General features: G+C 38.9%; 1 protein-coding gene across 2 annotated transcripts in view; it reads left to right on the forward strand.

The window, feature by feature from the left end:
* Positions 1 to 17,370, forward strand: part of PHF20L1 (PHD finger protein 20 like 1) — a 65,996-nt gene that overhangs the window by 23,297 nt on the left and 25,329 nt on the right. The window contains exons 5-12 of one of the 2 annotated variants that reach the window (XM_028533634.2): positions 405 to 493; positions 718 to 795; positions 5,041 to 5,254; positions 5,821 to 5,946; positions 10,938 to 11,020; positions 14,492 to 14,744; positions 16,687 to 16,875; positions 17,144 to 17,350. In XM_028533634.2, the coding sequence (XP_028389435.1) occupies positions 405 to 493; positions 718 to 795; positions 5,041 to 5,254; positions 5,821 to 5,946; positions 10,938 to 11,020; positions 14,492 to 14,744; positions 16,687 to 16,875; positions 17,144 to 17,350 (1,239 nt within the window). The remainder of the gene's footprint in view (positions 1 to 404; positions 494 to 717; positions 796 to 5,040; positions 5,255 to 5,820; positions 5,947 to 10,937; positions 11,021 to 14,491; positions 14,745 to 16,686; positions 16,876 to 17,143; positions 17,351 to 17,370) is intronic. The other variant, XM_036031439.1, reaches the window with a different exon arrangement.

Below are 17,370 nucleotides of genomic sequence, written 5' to 3' on the forward strand. Positions count from 1 at the left end.
ATCTTTCTGTCTGTTAATTAGGGAGAGACTTAGAAAGGGAGTACACTTTTATAGAAATATTACACATTTTTTGTAAATAATGATTTTACTTTTTGTCCAGGTGTATTATAACATACTTGACATGTTATTTAAACATACTTAAATTATTACAAAGTAAATTTTGAAATACTTCAGTAAAAATCAGAAATGCAACTAACTTATCAGGACTTAATTTGTGTACTTTTTAGAGGGAAAGAGAAAACAAACTTACTAAATTTGATGGAGTCCTGAACAGGGTCGTATGTTTGCAGTTACTGTAATCACAGATGCTTACATCTCTCAGGGCATTGCTTGTCAAATTTCAAGTGTTGCTGTAATAAGGATGGATGTTATTTTCTAACGATTCTGACTTGCTCCTCTTTCAGGAACATTCACAGTTCAGTTTTACGACGGAGTCATTCGTTGTTTAAAACGAATGCACATTAAAGCCATGCCCGAGGATGCTAAGGGGCAGGTAAGAGTGTGCAGCATTCCCAGCTCCCCGCAGGGATGTCTTCTTGAATGGTGACCGATCAAAATGTACATGTGTATTCATAAAGTGAACTAATTGTAGGATTATGTGCTGATAGCCCCAAATAGCAGCAAGACACAGAAGCTTAGAATGTAAATCATACACTTGATTTTTGCTCCTTTGGTGTTAGACCTGCTAAAGTTATAGGTCACTAGTTTCTGTTCCAGGTGCAATCCCAGCATCCACTAAGCTGGTGTTGTCCTATCGACCCAGCTGGATCGTGTAACCAGTCTATGGGAAGTGAGGTAAGTGCCTTTTTTTAACTTCGTTTTGTTATTCCTGGTATATAGTATCATTTAGAAAGTTAATTTTTAATAATAAACTTTTATATTGAGTTGCTTATCCTCTTCTTTCCTTCTATAAATCAATAGTCATTAATCTTCTTTAAAAGGCGCTTACCTGACACTCTGTAGGCTGTGTGTGGCAGGGCTCTCGGAGCCGTGTGGCGTGAGCAGTGTGTCATGTGGCTTGGCGCTGCTCACAGCGAGAATGAGCGGTACGCCTTTGCAGAGAGTCTGGGATGCAGTTAGAACCCTGATTCCATTGGTTGACTCTGCTTCCTGAAATACTGGAAAGAAAGGTGCCAGTTGAAATTTAAAATATTTTCTTTTATGTTCTGCTGTTATTTGGGATTTTCAGCACCTGGACCTACAATTAATTTTAAGAAATTGAAAGTAGGCTGTGAAAATGTCTAGTGTGGAAATATGCTACATATCTGTTCCATACCATGAAGTTAAAAATATCATGCTGAAATGTGTTGAAATCACCTGGTCAGCTGCAGAAAAGGGTAAATGTTTAGAAATCTGGAAATGTAGACCATCTCATTAAAAAAAAAACAAACCAATTTTGGATATCTTGAGGGAAGTATGAATGTTTTAAATCACCAGATTTTCAAAAATTTACTTTTGAAATGATCAGCTAGCAGAGTTTTTCCCCTCTAATTAATAAGAAATGTAATTTGAAATGCTTTTGATCAGTAAATTGCTCTGTGCTCTTCTACTTGTATGTATAAATAAAGTGTTCTTTTAAGCACTCAGTGGTGTGATTTCTTGGTTACTGCATAGAAACATTGAGTAAAACATTGTGAATTTGGTTTGAAATATACCCATTTAATTAAACAAAATTCTCTTTCTCTCCCTATCTCTGTCTTTCTCTCTTTGGTGCTTTAAAACTATTATTTTATTATTCTGGTGATTCAAATGTTTGTGAGATGGCTCTAGCCCTAAAACTATTTAATTTCCAAATTGAGACATTGAGCCAATTTAGTTTGCGGTAAAATTACAAGTTGTAAAAATTAACTTATTGGATATTTCAGTTTTAGTAAGTATTTCAGTCACATCATGATGTAAGTTAAATTAAAATCAATGCCAAAATACAAACTACTGAAATACAGTATTAGTGGCAGTATATTTTCTTTAATTCTGCATTTTTCTTTATAATTTTAAATTGCAAGCACATTAAAACATTTGTAGAATTGTTTAATAAAATTATCTCATTTTATGAGTCTCTTTTCCAACAAGTTGTTGGCTTGTTTTCATCCGGAAACACACTGAAGCAGATGTGGGTTGGGCAGTGCTGAGAGAGTGCAGCTCTGCGTGTTCTCTTCCACATCTTTAGTGCTTTGAGAAGTTCTTTTTTTATTATCTTTTAAAGATTTTATTTATTTATTTTTAGAGAGGGAAGGGAGGGAGAAAGAGAGAGAGAGAGAGAGAAACATCAATGTGCGGTTGCTAGGGGCCGTGGCCTGCAACCCAGGCCTGTGCCCTGACTGGGAATCGAACCTGCGACACTTTGGTTCACAGCCTGCGCTCAATCCACTGAGCCACGCCAGCCAGGGCGAGAAGTTCTTAATAAGACATACAATAAAATTTCTTTCACTAAACTAGCAAATAAATGCACTATACAAATGCCCTCCTCTAAGCTCTCAATGGATTTTTCTCCCCTGCTCTTTTTTTCTTAAGTGGGTGCCAATAAAAAACTTTATGTTGTAATTCAGTCATGTTAAGGATTGGCTCATAAGGTCGTTTCACCACTTTTAAAACGTATCTTGCATACATTGTTTTACTGGATTTTTGCAGCAAATGCTTTGACACAGGCATGGCTGATACTTCCATTTCACAGTTGAGCAGTTCGGAATTCAGAGAATGAGGGACTTAAAACCCCACTCAGCCGTTGTGTGCGGGGCGGCTCCAGACCCGGCCTGATTTCAGACAGCGCCCGTCCTAGAGCGCTGCGGCGTCTGCAGGGACCTGCGGAACTCGCGCCAGTTCTGACTCGTGCAGCGAGCACGCCGGTTACTTTTGATAGTGAATCTTTCCTGCTTAAAAGTGGAACAGCAGAATAGTGGGAGAACCCTTTAATCACACCACCACAGTGATCCTATGGTTAACAAGTCATGTGATCAAAAACTATTTTTCATACCGGCTTTCAGTTTTCAAAGGTACAGCTGGAATCTTGATTTCTCCTAGTTTTCTCTTTACTGGAGATGGGAAACCACTGGAAACGGAATGTATACCTGGCATTTTTCGGCATTTTTCTAACAACTTAAAATTTTCCCCATAGTATGCAGCCCAAAATGAAATGTTCTGCTCTTAATAAGTCTATGAACACGTATCTCTGCTGGGTTGGCACTTTTGTTCCCTTTGTCCGATGGTCCTTGCGCTTCTCTTTCTGCCGCACTCATTGCTCTTTCAGTCTTTTTCACTGGTGGTGGCGTTCCCTTTCCTACTTAACCTCCACTCTCCAGGCTCACCTGCGCCCCCTTTCCCGTCCGAGTGCACTCGGGCTGCGGCCAGTGCTCTTGTTAGCAGTTTTCCTTCTGCTCCGCGTGCCCGTGTTCTTCCTGTGCCCCCTCCCCCAGCAGGCTCCACCTCCAGTTGAACTTGCCCCTCACTTCTCCTGAAGCCTTCCACTGGCCTTCCTCTTCAGTCAAAATCAATCTTTTCTTTTTCGATCTCCCATGATAGTTTGTTTATCCCACTACTGTCTTTCCTGTCATGTTGTCTTACAGTTAGTTTTTTTGCCTCTTAGTTTCTTATGGGCAGGACCGAAATAGCGGGTGGTTGTAAATAAAACAGGTTGGGCAATACTGGTGCATCTTGTATTTGTCTTTGTGTTCCTTTACAAACTAGAAATATAAACCTTTATTTCACAACTGTGTCAGAATTCACTTTCTGATAAGACATGTATTCGGACATAGTTTAAAATACTGGGAAAACGAGATGCATGCTGGGTGTTTTCCAGGCACGAGCAAGGATGTGGTTGCTCCAAGGCCGGTGTGTCCCTGGGGCTCTCAGGAAGCAGCTTCTACCAGCTGCTGGCCACAAAGCCTGCTTCCTGGCACACCGTAGTGGGGTGTTAGGTTCAGTCGCACTGTGTTTTCGGTTCATTTCGGTCAGGCGGGAGAGTGAGGGACACAGATCGTTTCTCGTGGCTTGTTGTCCTCACCATATATTTTCAAGACTGAGCAGCTATCCCATTTTGTTAGCGTAAGCCATGAATCAAATGCATTTGATGCCGAGAAGTTGTTTTTAGTTGCTCGGGCTGAGAATTTAATGGATCACTCATTTTGGTTGAACCTAAATTGGTGGTCTGTTTGACGGCGTAGTGGCCTGAGAGGAAGGGGTTACTCTCCGGAGATATTACAGACAGTTGTTTTTCTTTTAAATCTTCAGTTGTGAAAATTTAAATGTTGGCACCACTTCTTTACATCTTTCCATATTTTTAGTTAAAAATGAAAGAGTCAAAATTATTTAGCAAAACTACAAAGACACATACCACAGTAAAAATAAGTATTTGCACCACAGGAGAACAGCAGCCACCACAGGCCCCAGGAAGCTGTGGGGGGAGGGACATGGATCTGGACCCTGACGTGGGACCCTACTGCGGTCCAGGCGCTCTTTTTTTACCCTATGTTAATATAAAGCAGTTGTAACAGATCGGTACCTGAGCTTTAAAAGCTTTAAAATTTAATAAAATCACACCTTGATTTCTATGAAATTGACCATACTTTGAGTGGTACATTCTCCCAAACAAGGAAGAGTAACTTACTCACTGAAGCACATTTCTTTTCATCTTTGCAGAATTGCAACATAAACATTTCTCTCATTTCTTTTATGGTCTTTTGTATTCAGAAAAGAATTGCAATTCGGCATTTAAACCCTAAAGTACTACAGCAGAATGTCCTGTAGTACTCCATATTTGTCATAGTTTCCTGTTATTTCTGAGAAAATACACCAAAGGAACATTTATTTGTTACTGAATATTTTTCTCTTTTATGTAAGGTTATACATCCAACTAATCCATTAGATTATTAAATTTGGTGATCTACCATGTTGATGATCTACCTTGTAAATATAATTAATTAGATTTTTAAATTTGTGTGCATGTGGAAGTAGCTTTGAAAATATGATTCATGTTTTTACTCATTAGTGTAGTTCAATTTTGATTAATTTTTAATGTTTCACATGTTTTGTGTTTTTCCTTTGGAGGACTGGATAGCTTTAGTCAAAGCAGCTGCTGCAGCTGCAGCCAAGAATAAAACAGGGAGCAAACCTCGAACCAGTGCTAACAGCAATAAAGATAAAGAGAAAGATGAGAGGAAATGGTTTAAAGTACCTTCAAAGAAGGAAGAAACTTCAGCTTCTATAAGCACACCGGAAGTCGAGAAGAAGGAAGATCTGCCCACGTCCAGTGATGCCTTTGGTACAGAATGTTCTTACGTTCATTCCTATGGTGGCGGTAAATTCCCAGTGAATAGCGAGCAAGTCGAAACCCTTGGCTGCCTGTAGTTTGAACACAGAGTTAAATCATTAGGCTTTTTCCCTAGTATAAATAATGGTTAACCTTTAGCATTTTACAGATCTGAAGGTTAACGGTCTAATATGGGTACTTGGTCATGGATGCTGTCAATATTTTTTAATAGCAATGAGAGAGATTTTGATCTGTAACTTACTGGTAGTAAGTTTTTGGGTTTTCTTTGTTCTGTGTTTTCTAAAACCTTTTAAATGCTCCTGCACGCATTTCCGTGTGTAACGTGTAACACAGAGAATGCAGCAGGCCAGTGTCTTCCTGCTCTGCGGTCCCGAGGGCCGGCCGCTCGGCAGTTCTCACCCCTGCTGCGGTGCCCGGCCGGGAGGGGTTTGCCTGTGCTCCGGGTTCTGTGTCAGACCCTAGACTAAGCAGTGTTGCTGTCTTACTGTTTTAAAGAAATCATGTGTTTTAACTTGGAGTCTGTACAAACTCTCATATGTGTGTTCTATTAAAAGTAGGACTTCATGTAGAGAACGTTCCAAAGATGGTCTTTCCACAGCCAGAGAGCACGCTATCACACAAGAGGAAAAATAATCAAGGCAACTCATTTCAGGCAAAGAGAGCTCGACTTAACAAGATTACTGGTAAACTGCAATGATTCTTTTGGGGGGAACGGAGGGTTTGGTTTTAGAGTAGTTTGTCTTCAATAAAGTCAAGTGTCTTTTGGGCTGTATAACTGGTTAATCAGAAAGACAGTTTCTTTATGTTCTTCAAGGTCAACATCTTTCGAAACTCAGCGTTTTGTGCTGTGCGATGTGGAGGTATCACACGTGTTTCACCTACCTCACAGGGGTGTTGTGAGGATTGATGGGATCGACAGTTATGGAGTTCCCTAGTCTTCAGATCACATGGTGGTGGGAAGTTTCCGTAACAACGGAGTTACCTGCTTTTGGCAGCCTGCAGTGACATAATGGCTGAGGTTCTGAATACTGTATATCCGTATCACTCCTGATCAATTTCATTAAGGATGGTTGGAGAGGTGAACAGTGAAGCTATTAATTCCCAATGTAAAAGTACTTCTATACGTTTTTAAAATGTCTGTCCTTACCTTCAGGTTGATCTCTAGAATCGGGTCTTATTTCCCTGTGCTTTGTTGTGCTTTAAGAAGTACCAAGCTAGGATGATGAACAATTCTGACAATCCTGTCCTGGTTAGCGTTCATGGAAGAAGGGATTCAAGTATCAGAATGGAAGCCCATTGCTTCCTGTGCCTATTCAACATAACGATTCTAGTCTTTAAAAGAAGTTGTGAATGTATATAATCTTGTGAGCAGTGTTAAAAGGGCAGTTGAAACACTTTAATTACTCAGTCGTATGTTCTTATTCTAAGGACAGAATGGTTTTTAGTGCCTTTGGCTTAATAAAGCTATATAAACCTTTGTTGGCATTCTTTTAAGTAATTTGAAGAAGCTTGGTTTCCTTGTCAGCCTCAAGAATAAACGTAAATGAAACATTTTGTTTCTTTCCTGAAGAGTGGAAGGCCTCCAAAGGATGACCCCGGACCTGAGGGTTCTTCAGAACCACCGTTCTGTTGTAGTACTTAGTGATTGTATGGTTTCAGCGGGTGAGACTTCTTCGTCTTCCCCTTTGTCAATATTGATTTTGTGCCTTTCTCTGATAAAGGATATATTTGGTCCCAGGACAGGAAATATTTAAAAATCAACTCATTCATTCCACCTTTTCCTTAGAAACTATTAGCTTTGGAGAAAGCCAAAATTTGTCCAGGGAACTGTTACGATGGGGACTTGAGACTTCCATTTTGCCTGGAAGGATGGACGCCAGTGGCGCGCAGCGTGGCGGAAGCGGACTGGCCCTCCCGGCTCCTGGGATGCTGAGGCTGAAGCAGCACCGGTGGAGGGGCCCAAGTCAAGGAAGATGGAAGGGGCGCCGACCTGACGTGGCTGCCGGCTGCCAGCACCCGGGTTTCCTGCACTCGAGATAACCTGCTGTTAATTTCAGCCAGCATACGCATACACGTGTCTTACTGAGAAGCTCAAGCTCAACATTTCAAGACGTGAAAAAAGAACAGCTCATTCCACAGTGATACATTATTTCTGCATGGCCTTGAAAAGACAGTGGGGCGGGGGAGGAGCGAGTTTACCGTGTGCCTCGAGGAAATGCTGATACTGGTTGCATAGTCACACCCGTCTTCTGTGGGGACTTGGTCTCCGTTTCCCTTTGGGAATCCAGATGAAGACGGGATAGTCTGGCAGCAGTAGAAGAGCTAAGATTTTAGAATGTGAAACCAGTGTAATTCCCTTTCTTTACTCAGAAGATTTAAATGTATGGTAATCCTTTTACTAGTTCATCTCTCTGCATCTAGTTCTCATGTTACAATTATATCATGCAAGAAGACAATAGACATGAGATTGTCTTTGATGAGTAAAACTCAAGCCTGCCTCTGCACAGTGAATTTTGTTTGTAGTCCGTAAACACAGATGAGAACTAGGTCAGAGGGAGGGATTTTTGCTATGGGAGTATGGTGTGCTTGAAATTTACCAGGCTCGCCTGTACGCGCCCTGTCGTCCCTTTGCTGCGGAGAGGTGCGGGGCTGCGCCCGCAGCAGCTTCCCGGCCTGCTCTGCGGGTTGCCCTGCACTCTGTTTTTAAATAGTTCAAGCTACAGTTAGGTGGACCAACCGCCGGATAAGTTGGATAAATTAAATTCATGTATTCACTCTTGTTCTTCCCCATATACACGTAGAGATTTGAAACCTGATTTTTTTATAGAGAGTGGTGTAGGATGGCTTTTTTCGTTTCCAAATGAGTAGACATTGAAGTTTTAGTAGCACAATATATATATGTTCTTCTAGAGCCTTATTTTTCATTATGGAATGTACTATGTGGATAGGTAGAGACTTTACACATAATGATTTAGAACAGACAGTTGCACAGGGAGAATCAGGAGTCCGTATTTTGGACAAAGTTGCAAGCAAGCCGCAAGCGAATTTGAGTAACTTTGAAGCACACATTGTCAGGGGAGTAGAAGGAACGGCAGCCGCTGGTGCGGGGCTCGTTTCTAATAGTTCCAGGAGTTCCTACCGGACCCGCCAGCTGAGGTTTGTTCGTGAGGCTGAAGGAATTTTAAAAGTAGTTTCTAAAAACCAAGAAGTGTGAATTGGCCAGTAATACGTTATTGGTAATAGTATCAAGAAGAGGACTCGAATCCCAGGAGGAATATTGGGTTTGGGAACCCTCGGATGGGAAGCGGGTCACGGACGTCGGCAGGCACTGGGCTCGCCTCCCCTCCCTCTGCTGTCCCCCCGGGGCTCCGGTCTCTGCGCCGCTCGGTCCCGGGGGCACCCAGGGACCAGCTGTGCGTTTCATAGCTGGAGTGCGGAGCGCTGAGAAATTGTAACTCGGTGGGTGGGATTCACGAATATTTGATATTCCGCTTCTACTCGATATTTAATATCTTACAGACACATTTCGTTAAGGTACTCTATAGGTACATTCTTCTGCAGGAAGACCTGTTAGTTATACGCTGATAATGTGTATTTGCAAATAACTGGAGTTATTTTCACTTGCCTCTGTTTTCTTCTAATTAATTCTCATTTTCGGAGTATACTGCCTTTCTCCCCAGAACACCAGCAGGTGAAGAGAACAGACTGTGGACCGCCTCTTCACAGTTTATGTTTTCAGCTCTCTGTCAGGTGGCGTGCATGTAAATGTGAACGCTTTTTCTGATCTCATTTGAGCCTTTGAATTCCCTAGGCCCCAAGTATTGTATTTTTAAATTTTAGGTCATTCTTATCAAATGCCCCATTGCTTTTTATGAGAACATTATAAGCTTTATTTTTCCTTCACAAACCATTAAGTGAAAATGACTTCTAATTAATTGGGTCTATAATATCTTAACTTCAATTCACAAAGTACAACTAAATTATTTTTTTAATGTATAGTACCTTATTTTTAATTTTGGAGTTTGGGATCTAGTCCATCTATTGATGAGACTTTAAAAAGTATTTCTATGTCGTACATGAAAGGAAACAAAATATAAGATGTATTTAATAGATTGAGTAGCAAACATCTTTCCTATTTCACTAGTCCTTAGATGCAGAATCCTTCTCAGTTCTCTACAAAAGAACTTAATTCTTTAATTATTCTTTTTATTTTAGTAGTATTGATTCTCAACAATAAAACATTAGCTAGAGAAGAAAAACCTAGCGAATGTAGTTTTAAACGATTTATATATTCCCTTTTTCCCCATTTAAATCTACACTTGACACCGTGTGAGACTTGAACAACTATGTACAGACTGTTATCTCAAACTGGATTGAACGTCAGCTTTAATACCAATCACTGATGTGTTGACATTTTTTTTTTTACATTTCATCGTTTCTATTTTAAATTACAGTTCTAGGTGGTACAGACTCAACTTTCTAATAAAGGAAGAGTGCTTTTTGCTTAGTTTAACATTTGACTGCAAACATTAAGAATACAATTTTAGTATTTGAATTCCTGCTTAGATTGCTTAACATTTAGAGAGAGTGATCTGAAAAAGTCAAGAGAGATTGCCTTGTGGCTCTTCAAGTTATGTGGCATTTGGGGGGGCACTTTTTTCCTCCTATTAAATACGCTGTAGGCAGCTTCTGTAACATCTGGTATAATTGCTGTAGTAAGTTACTATTATGCTTTTGACTGTTAAGCATCCTTTGATGCAAAGGTTTCATGTGGCTAACTTTGAAGTGACACGAAAATGATTTTTGGTGACCTTTTGTGTATCCGATGGCTATAAGCAAAAACAAATACTTGTTGTTATACAAGCCTTATAAACTTGGCTTCATTGAAGGTACTTGTCAAGTAAGTGCCTTTAATTTATAAATTAAAGCAGTTTTAATGTCAAGTTAATTATACTTACTCCAGATAAAATACTCTGTCTTCTAAAATTGGGAATTAGTGGTATACTTGGGAGCAAACTGGAACTCCCAAGTGATTTCATCGTTTGTGGAGGCTCTAATATTAAGTTTTCAAACATCGTAGGAAGCAGCCACACCTTTTTCACACCAGCGAAGAATGCGCCCGTGGGTGTTTGCAGCACCCTTGCGGGATGACAAACTACAGTGAGCACAGGGGCCACCTGGCACGAGTGGGTTAAAGCGTCCGGGGGAAGTAAGAATCAGAAGGTTTTTCGTAGCTAATAATAGAACAATAACAAAAGAATTTCACATTCTGGATATTTGGGATGATTTCTCATATCTTAATTTTATATTTTATTTCAGTTGTGTAGACAAAGCCCATAATTAAGAATATTAATAATCTAAGTACTATCAGGTTTCGGATGTTAAGCCATAGAATTTTAAATTTTTACGGATTAAATGTATATGTGTATAGTGTTTTAAGAGTATCTTTAGTAGTAATATTTAAAACTAGTTATGTAAGCAGCTTTCAAATTGTGGTTCATTTCTTTGAGTCATTATTAAGGGTGTTTGTATTTTTGACAAGTCAACTTTTGAGAATATTTACTTCTATATATTAAAAAGTATGGGGGATTTCAGCTGCTAAAATTTTTGTGAAGTTCATAGGTGAAAGTCAACATTTTTTCTAATAAGCAATTTCTGTGCGATCTTTCTCAAGGTTTGTTGGCATCCAAAGCCGTTGGGGTGGACGGTGCTGAAAAAAAGGAAGACCGCAGTGAAACGGCTCCAATGCTGGAGCAGGTATGGAATGGTAGCGTTTGATATTTTCCAAGGTTCCCAACTGGAACGATCACGGAGCTGTAGTACCCACGTAATTGAAATTGCCCTTTGGTCCAAGATGGGGGTAGGAAGCTAAGTAATTGATGATATATTTTTAATTCTGCCTTCTCGAAGGCATCCGAACTACAGACTTCGTTCATGTTTGTTTTCAATAGACTGGCAGTACCGCCTTTGTCTCCCACATTGAAGGCCTGCGCACAGGCCTCCCAGGGTATAAGCTTCCAGCTGGATCGCCTTTAACTAGCTTACAAAAGACCCTCACACAGATACTTTCCATTTGTGAGTTAAAACAGGGTTTTTGACATCTTAATAAAGCTTCTTTTGTAAGAAGTTTCTTTTATATTGTAACAATTGGTGTTGGTAGACTATGTGTTTTATGAATTGATCAATGAGCCATACATTTTTTGCTAGGATGTATATTTTAATAACTACAAAAAAATTTTAAAAAAACTATTAAGGGTCTGTCTTTGAAACCACCTACTAGAGGAATTTAAAAGTGAAGGTTGCAGTTGCTAGGTTTTGCCTTGGCTGCCTTCAGATGTCCACAACACCTGTACATAGTGAACTGTGCATGCTTTCACACTCTAAGGGCTTAACTTCTCGGGCGCTGTAAGACTCTTAAGAACACAGTGATAGCCATAACTGGATTTCCTTGGTTCTCCTGTTTTAAAATCTGAGCCTTAATGTAGTTTTAATATATGCTTTTTGTATTATTTTCATTTTCTTTATTAGTAGCCTAATAAAGAAGAATCTAAATGAGTATCTTTTGCTCTTACCTATATGCGTTTAAAAAATACTCCAAATTTAATTGATATTGTATTGAGTTTTTCAGGGTTATTTCAGGCCTGATTTGATAACAGTACATTGCTTTGGTGCCTCCATTATGTTGTATTAAATCAATGGTCTTTTAAATTGATTCATATGTCAGCAAATCATACCTTCTGATTTCTTGTGATCATCGAACGGTTAAGTCTTTGCCGTTATTGTCAGCATACCAACCAAATTTTAAGTGACTTTTTTTACTGTGTATTACTATATTCAAAGTCCCAGATATAACATTATTTTGTATTTTCACCACTGTTTATGGTATTCTCAGAATGCAATAAATCAGGGACATGGGTAATAAAATGTTTCTGGAAAATTCATTACAATGTCAATCTCTCATTACGCACAACCCCGCTGAGGTGAACGTGAGACTCACACGTCAGGCGTGGAGGTTAGTGCGGAGGGCAGCGCCCGTTTCAGAGAGCCGAACAGAAGCGAGTTTGAAACTGAGTTTAAAAAGAAAAGAAAGAAAAATTGAGTAACTCGGCTGTTTCTGTTTGCATAACTTAAGAAATTTTTGAGAGTCCTTGCCAGTTTTGTAACAAAGAGACCAATAATCATTAATGAAAATGCAAATTGTTTCAAGATTTTTAAGGAACATTATGCTGTTCCTCATTTTTTGTCATTCAGGTTGATTTCAATGTGAAAATGGTTTGAAACCAAATTCTTAATTTTTATGCCGTTTGCTCTGCTTCAGAGTTAAAAAGCCGAGTTATAAAACTCTTAATAACATCTTCATTGGTATCAACAGTAGACTCAAAGGAAAGGTGTTGATTGTCACTAACCTCTGTTGTCCTAATGAGTAAAATAATGCCACTCGTGACATAGACTTCTAACAGGCCTACAGCCAAAATTTACTGTGCTAATAATGGATTTATTTTATTTACATTAAAAACATTCAGACTCTGTGGTCTTGAACCCTGATCCTCAGATTATTAATTATAAGTTACTTAAATGTATTAGGGAATTGTTATGTTATGTTTACTTTTGGATAAAACCTGCATTAGATGCATAATTCAGTTTTTAAAAATGTTAATTTGTCCTTGTTTAGAAGTTAAGCACCTTATCAAGATATTAATTTAAGTTTTAAAATCTTGTTTTATAACTTTGTAACTCGAGAGTAATGGATGCTGTAGTGATGTCTCTCACATATGTGAAGATGAACAATAAAATTGTTTCTTTACAAGTAATGGCTCTAATTACTTTTCTGGCAACACCTTTTATGATAAGCTTAGGAGTCCTTTCCATTTATGGAGTACTTTTTCAAATGACTAATCTGCACCTGAACACGTGTGTGTGGCGAGTAAGTTCAAGAGTAGAAATGATGACAAGTAAATGGGACACCTGACACTGGCCCTTTTATGTGGCATGTCCAGCATGCCCGCTGTGGAGCATTCAGAGCTGCCCTGCTGTCCATACCAAGTAGACACTGTCGGCATTTTCTATCCAAATTTGCACGCCCTGTGCGTTAGCAGGAAAGGAACGCTGTTTGGTCGCCAGCAATGACCTTCATGTTCTGGAGGGCTGCAGGTGGCAGGCCCGACTGTCACCCCTCACAGAAGCCTCGGGAGTTGAAAGGTTTCCTAGGGACGAGTGTGCCGTGCAGAGTGCCGGCACTGTGCTCCTTCACAGAGGCCTACCTAGTGTAGATACAAAACAAGAAAGTGCATCTTATATTCTCATATCAGAAAAAATTCAGTATAGGCATTCCAACACCACAGATTACAAATCCATCCAATGTGGCTATTTTCTGTTGTCTTTGGACACGTTCACATACATTTTTACACATGTAGGAAATTTTATTGCCAAATGAAGAACTGACAAAGTTCTAATTTTTTTTTAAAAGTATCAGTTGGCAAGAAGAAGGTAAAAATTCTCATCTACGAATGCGACGTATTTTGTTTTTAAATCCAATGTTTTTAACTTACACTTGGTTTTACTCCTTGGTTTTTTTTTTGTTGTTGTTGCTTGTTTTGTATTGTTTTTCTAGTCTTTTAACTCTGAACTGCTGGTGGCTTGATTTCATGATGCATTATGCTTCTGAAACTCTAGCTTTCAGCACTAAAACGAGTTAAAGATAATGTTTCATTAATTTGATCATTGTTTTCCTGTTAAGATCTTTCTTTAAAGGGGAACTGTCTACTTAGACGTCTCCATTCGACTTGATAAAGGAGGTTATTTTATGAGAAAACATCTGAAATCAGAGGTTTAAATATATTTCCCTAATGCTCAAAAACATGAAAGTGCTGTTTATTTACCTAATTATTATTAATGTCATTGGTAATTATGGCTTCACAAGAAATGTACTTCAATTCAATACTAAAATTTGTTCAGTGAGATAACATTTTATATTCTGAGAATGTTATGAATAATACATTCTTAAAAGCCAAACTGGGACATGGTTGGCAGCATCCCTTTAAAGACAGCCTCTTCAACTTTGAGTTAATAATTTGTGGGGTTCTTTTTGGTTTTTCATTTGTAATAGAAATGTTATATGTTGCTTAACAATGTTTTTGGATACTAAAGTTGCTTAACAGTCAAAATAGAATACAAGAACAAAAATGAAGAAACCAAAATAAAAATATCAATTTTTTATTATTTATTCAGGCGATTTCACCTAAACCTCAAAGTCAGAAAAAAAATGAAGCTGACATTAGCAGTTCTGCCAACACTCAGAAACCTGCACTGTTATCCTCAACTTTGTCTTCAGGGAAGGCTCGCAGCAAGAAATGCAAACATGAATCTGGAGATTCTTCCGGGTGTCTAAAGCCCCCTAAATCACCACTTCCCCCAGAATTAATACAAGTCGAGGATTTGACGCTTGTGTCCCAGCTTTCTTCTTCAGTGATAAATAAAACTAGTGAGCACAGATTTTTAAAAAATAGTTACTTATCCTATAAGATACATTTTTGAAAAACAGTTTGATTGTAGCTATATTGTATTTTTATAAAGTTGCTTTTTAAGAATTCAAACGTACTTGGTGCTGATAGGGAAGGCTTGCAACTACTCCAGGGGCGAAAACCCTATCTATACCTGTCTGGTGGTGGACTGTGCAGAGACGGCGGCTGGTGAGAAGCCTTACTGAGCGCCGCGTGTCCCGCTGCAGGGTGCTTCTCTGCTACGTTGGTCCAAGCACACCACGGGGCCTGATTCATTACAAAAAATAATAATGATAAATATACATACATGACCTGTGGTGGATATTGTCCCTCAGGTCCTGAGGCTGTTCTGGATAGATGCACTTCTTACTGTTCCCACTTTCTTATTCCTCCCTGCAGTTCCTCTTACTTGTTCATATTCTAGGGTTTAGAACGCAGACTTCAGTTAAGCTTATTAATTAGTGAAAGAAGAAGAAGGATTCCTTGATATGTTTTTAAAGATTTTAGTTTCAGTACCACTAATTATTCCAGAGTTAATTTAGCCTTTTTAAAAATAGCCTTTCCTCATGGGGTTAGATATATATGACAAGATTTTCATTGCCTGTTACTCATGCTAGTTCAGTGCTTTTCAATTAGAAAAATACGAAAAAGAGTGAGCCTGTAAAATCACTTGGTAAAAGCTACCTTTCTTTGGCTATTTATACATGAGTCAGTACCCTGATCAGTCATAAATACGACATGTTTCCTTACGAACCTGCCGGCAGCACACCTTCCACAAAACGAAAATGTTGGCATCAACAAGCCTTTTTCAGTCAAATGTATTAATCTCTTCCATTCACTTGCCATATTTTCTACTAAGCCGGATTTATCCATTTTTTATTAGGTTTTGATGCTTTTTTGTTTTGGTTCTCAATAAACGGATAGAAGGATGAGAACAGAGAAACTCGGATGTTTCCTCATGGCATTTATCATGAAATGATGTCAGGACTTACAACAATGTCAATATGACATTATTTTGAAATTGTTTTGTATTTTGTTATTATAACCACAGTGTTGGAGCAGTTTTATTCTTTTATTATTTAAAATTATCACCATGTTTTTGAATTTTGATTTTTGTAAAATGACCACCAATACTCTCCTTCTACGCTAATATGACTATATTGGCCTCATGTAATCCTGCCTGTTCTAAATGATCAAACATGTACATGCCACGCAGAAAGAAGAAAACCAATGACCTAAAGAAAATAAACACAGGGATTTTCAAACTTTGTGTTACATAGCTAGAAGATGCTTAAATGCTTCACCAAGAACAGTGTCATTCTCTTCTAAAATCCCGATCACTTGCCCATAAGAGGTACTTAAAGTTGTGTTCAATTTTTTTTAATGAATCAGGCCCAAAACATATGCTTCTAGAAGTCCATTTTGGGGAATGAGGGTGGGATAAAACTCGGCAAGCAGAGCACTAACTCTACAATGCATGTCACAGGCTTTTGTCACCTGTGCCCCTGCCTTTTTCCCCCTTAGAATTTCTATATTTGTAATTAGCAAAAGGAACTATATTTATATATATTTTAATTTTTGGCTACGCAGAGACTATTTTCCCAAAGGAAAAATGGCAACTAACACAACCAGCTGCAGTCAGAGAGTGAACTGTAGTGTCACATGGGGAAACTACCTGAAATGAATGTTCCCTGACACTTTCCTTTGATGCTAGTAGGCTTTGATTTTAGAAGTTTTGATTAACTTTTTGTGAATGAGGGCACTGTTTTTGCCTTTGATTACTTTTGGAACATGCCATTCCTTGTGGATACCTTACAAATTCAGAGGGTAGTATTTAAATCATTTTTCCCATTTATCTTCTTAAATATTATAAGATGACCCCAGAATGTGTCTGCTTCGTGAACATTGGAGATCTTTTTCTAGGTCCTCCACAGCCTGTGAACCCCCCTAGACCTTTCAAGCATAGTGAGCGGAGAAGAAGATCTCAGCGTTTAGCCACCCTGCCTATGCCTGATGATTCTGTAGAAAAGGTTCCTCCTCCCTGTGCAGCCACTGATGGGAAAGTGTTCTCCATCAGTTCTCAAAATCTGCAAGAGTCTTCAGGACCAGAGGGTAATGTATACTGATTTCCTATAGAACCAAACATAAGAGAAGATAAAGAAAATACTAAGAGACAAAGACTATTAAAATATTAAGAAATTTCTGCTTTTTCCATCTTACATCTTTTAGACTTAAAATCACTCATTCGTTCTACAAATAGTTCTTGACTGCTGCTTTGTGCCAGGCACTGTTGAGCTTATGCAACATTTAAATCCACGTGGATATTAACTGAGCCGGTTTATCTATGTTAATATTATATTACATTCTTTATTTTGTGTAGTGCCTGATGTTGCACATTTGTCACTTGAGAAGCTGAGACCCTGTCTCCCTCTTGACTTAAGTCGTGGTTTGGAAGTTACAGCACCGCTACCCCCAGCTCCCTCTTACCATAATGAGTGTCCCAGGGCAGAAAAGGAAGATACACAGACGCTTACAAACCCTTCTTCCAAAGCAGTAGCTGATGGAAGGGGCGCTCCGGCAGCACCAGGTAAACAAGCTCGATTTTAC

The sequence above is a fragment of the Phyllostomus discolor genome, chromosome 7 (assembly GCF_004126475.2).
Source record: "Phyllostomus discolor isolate MPI-MPIP mPhyDis1 chromosome 7, mPhyDis1.pri.v3, whole genome shotgun sequence".
Classification (NCBI taxonomy): Eukaryota; Metazoa; Chordata; class Mammalia; order Chiroptera; family Phyllostomidae; genus Phyllostomus; species Phyllostomus discolor.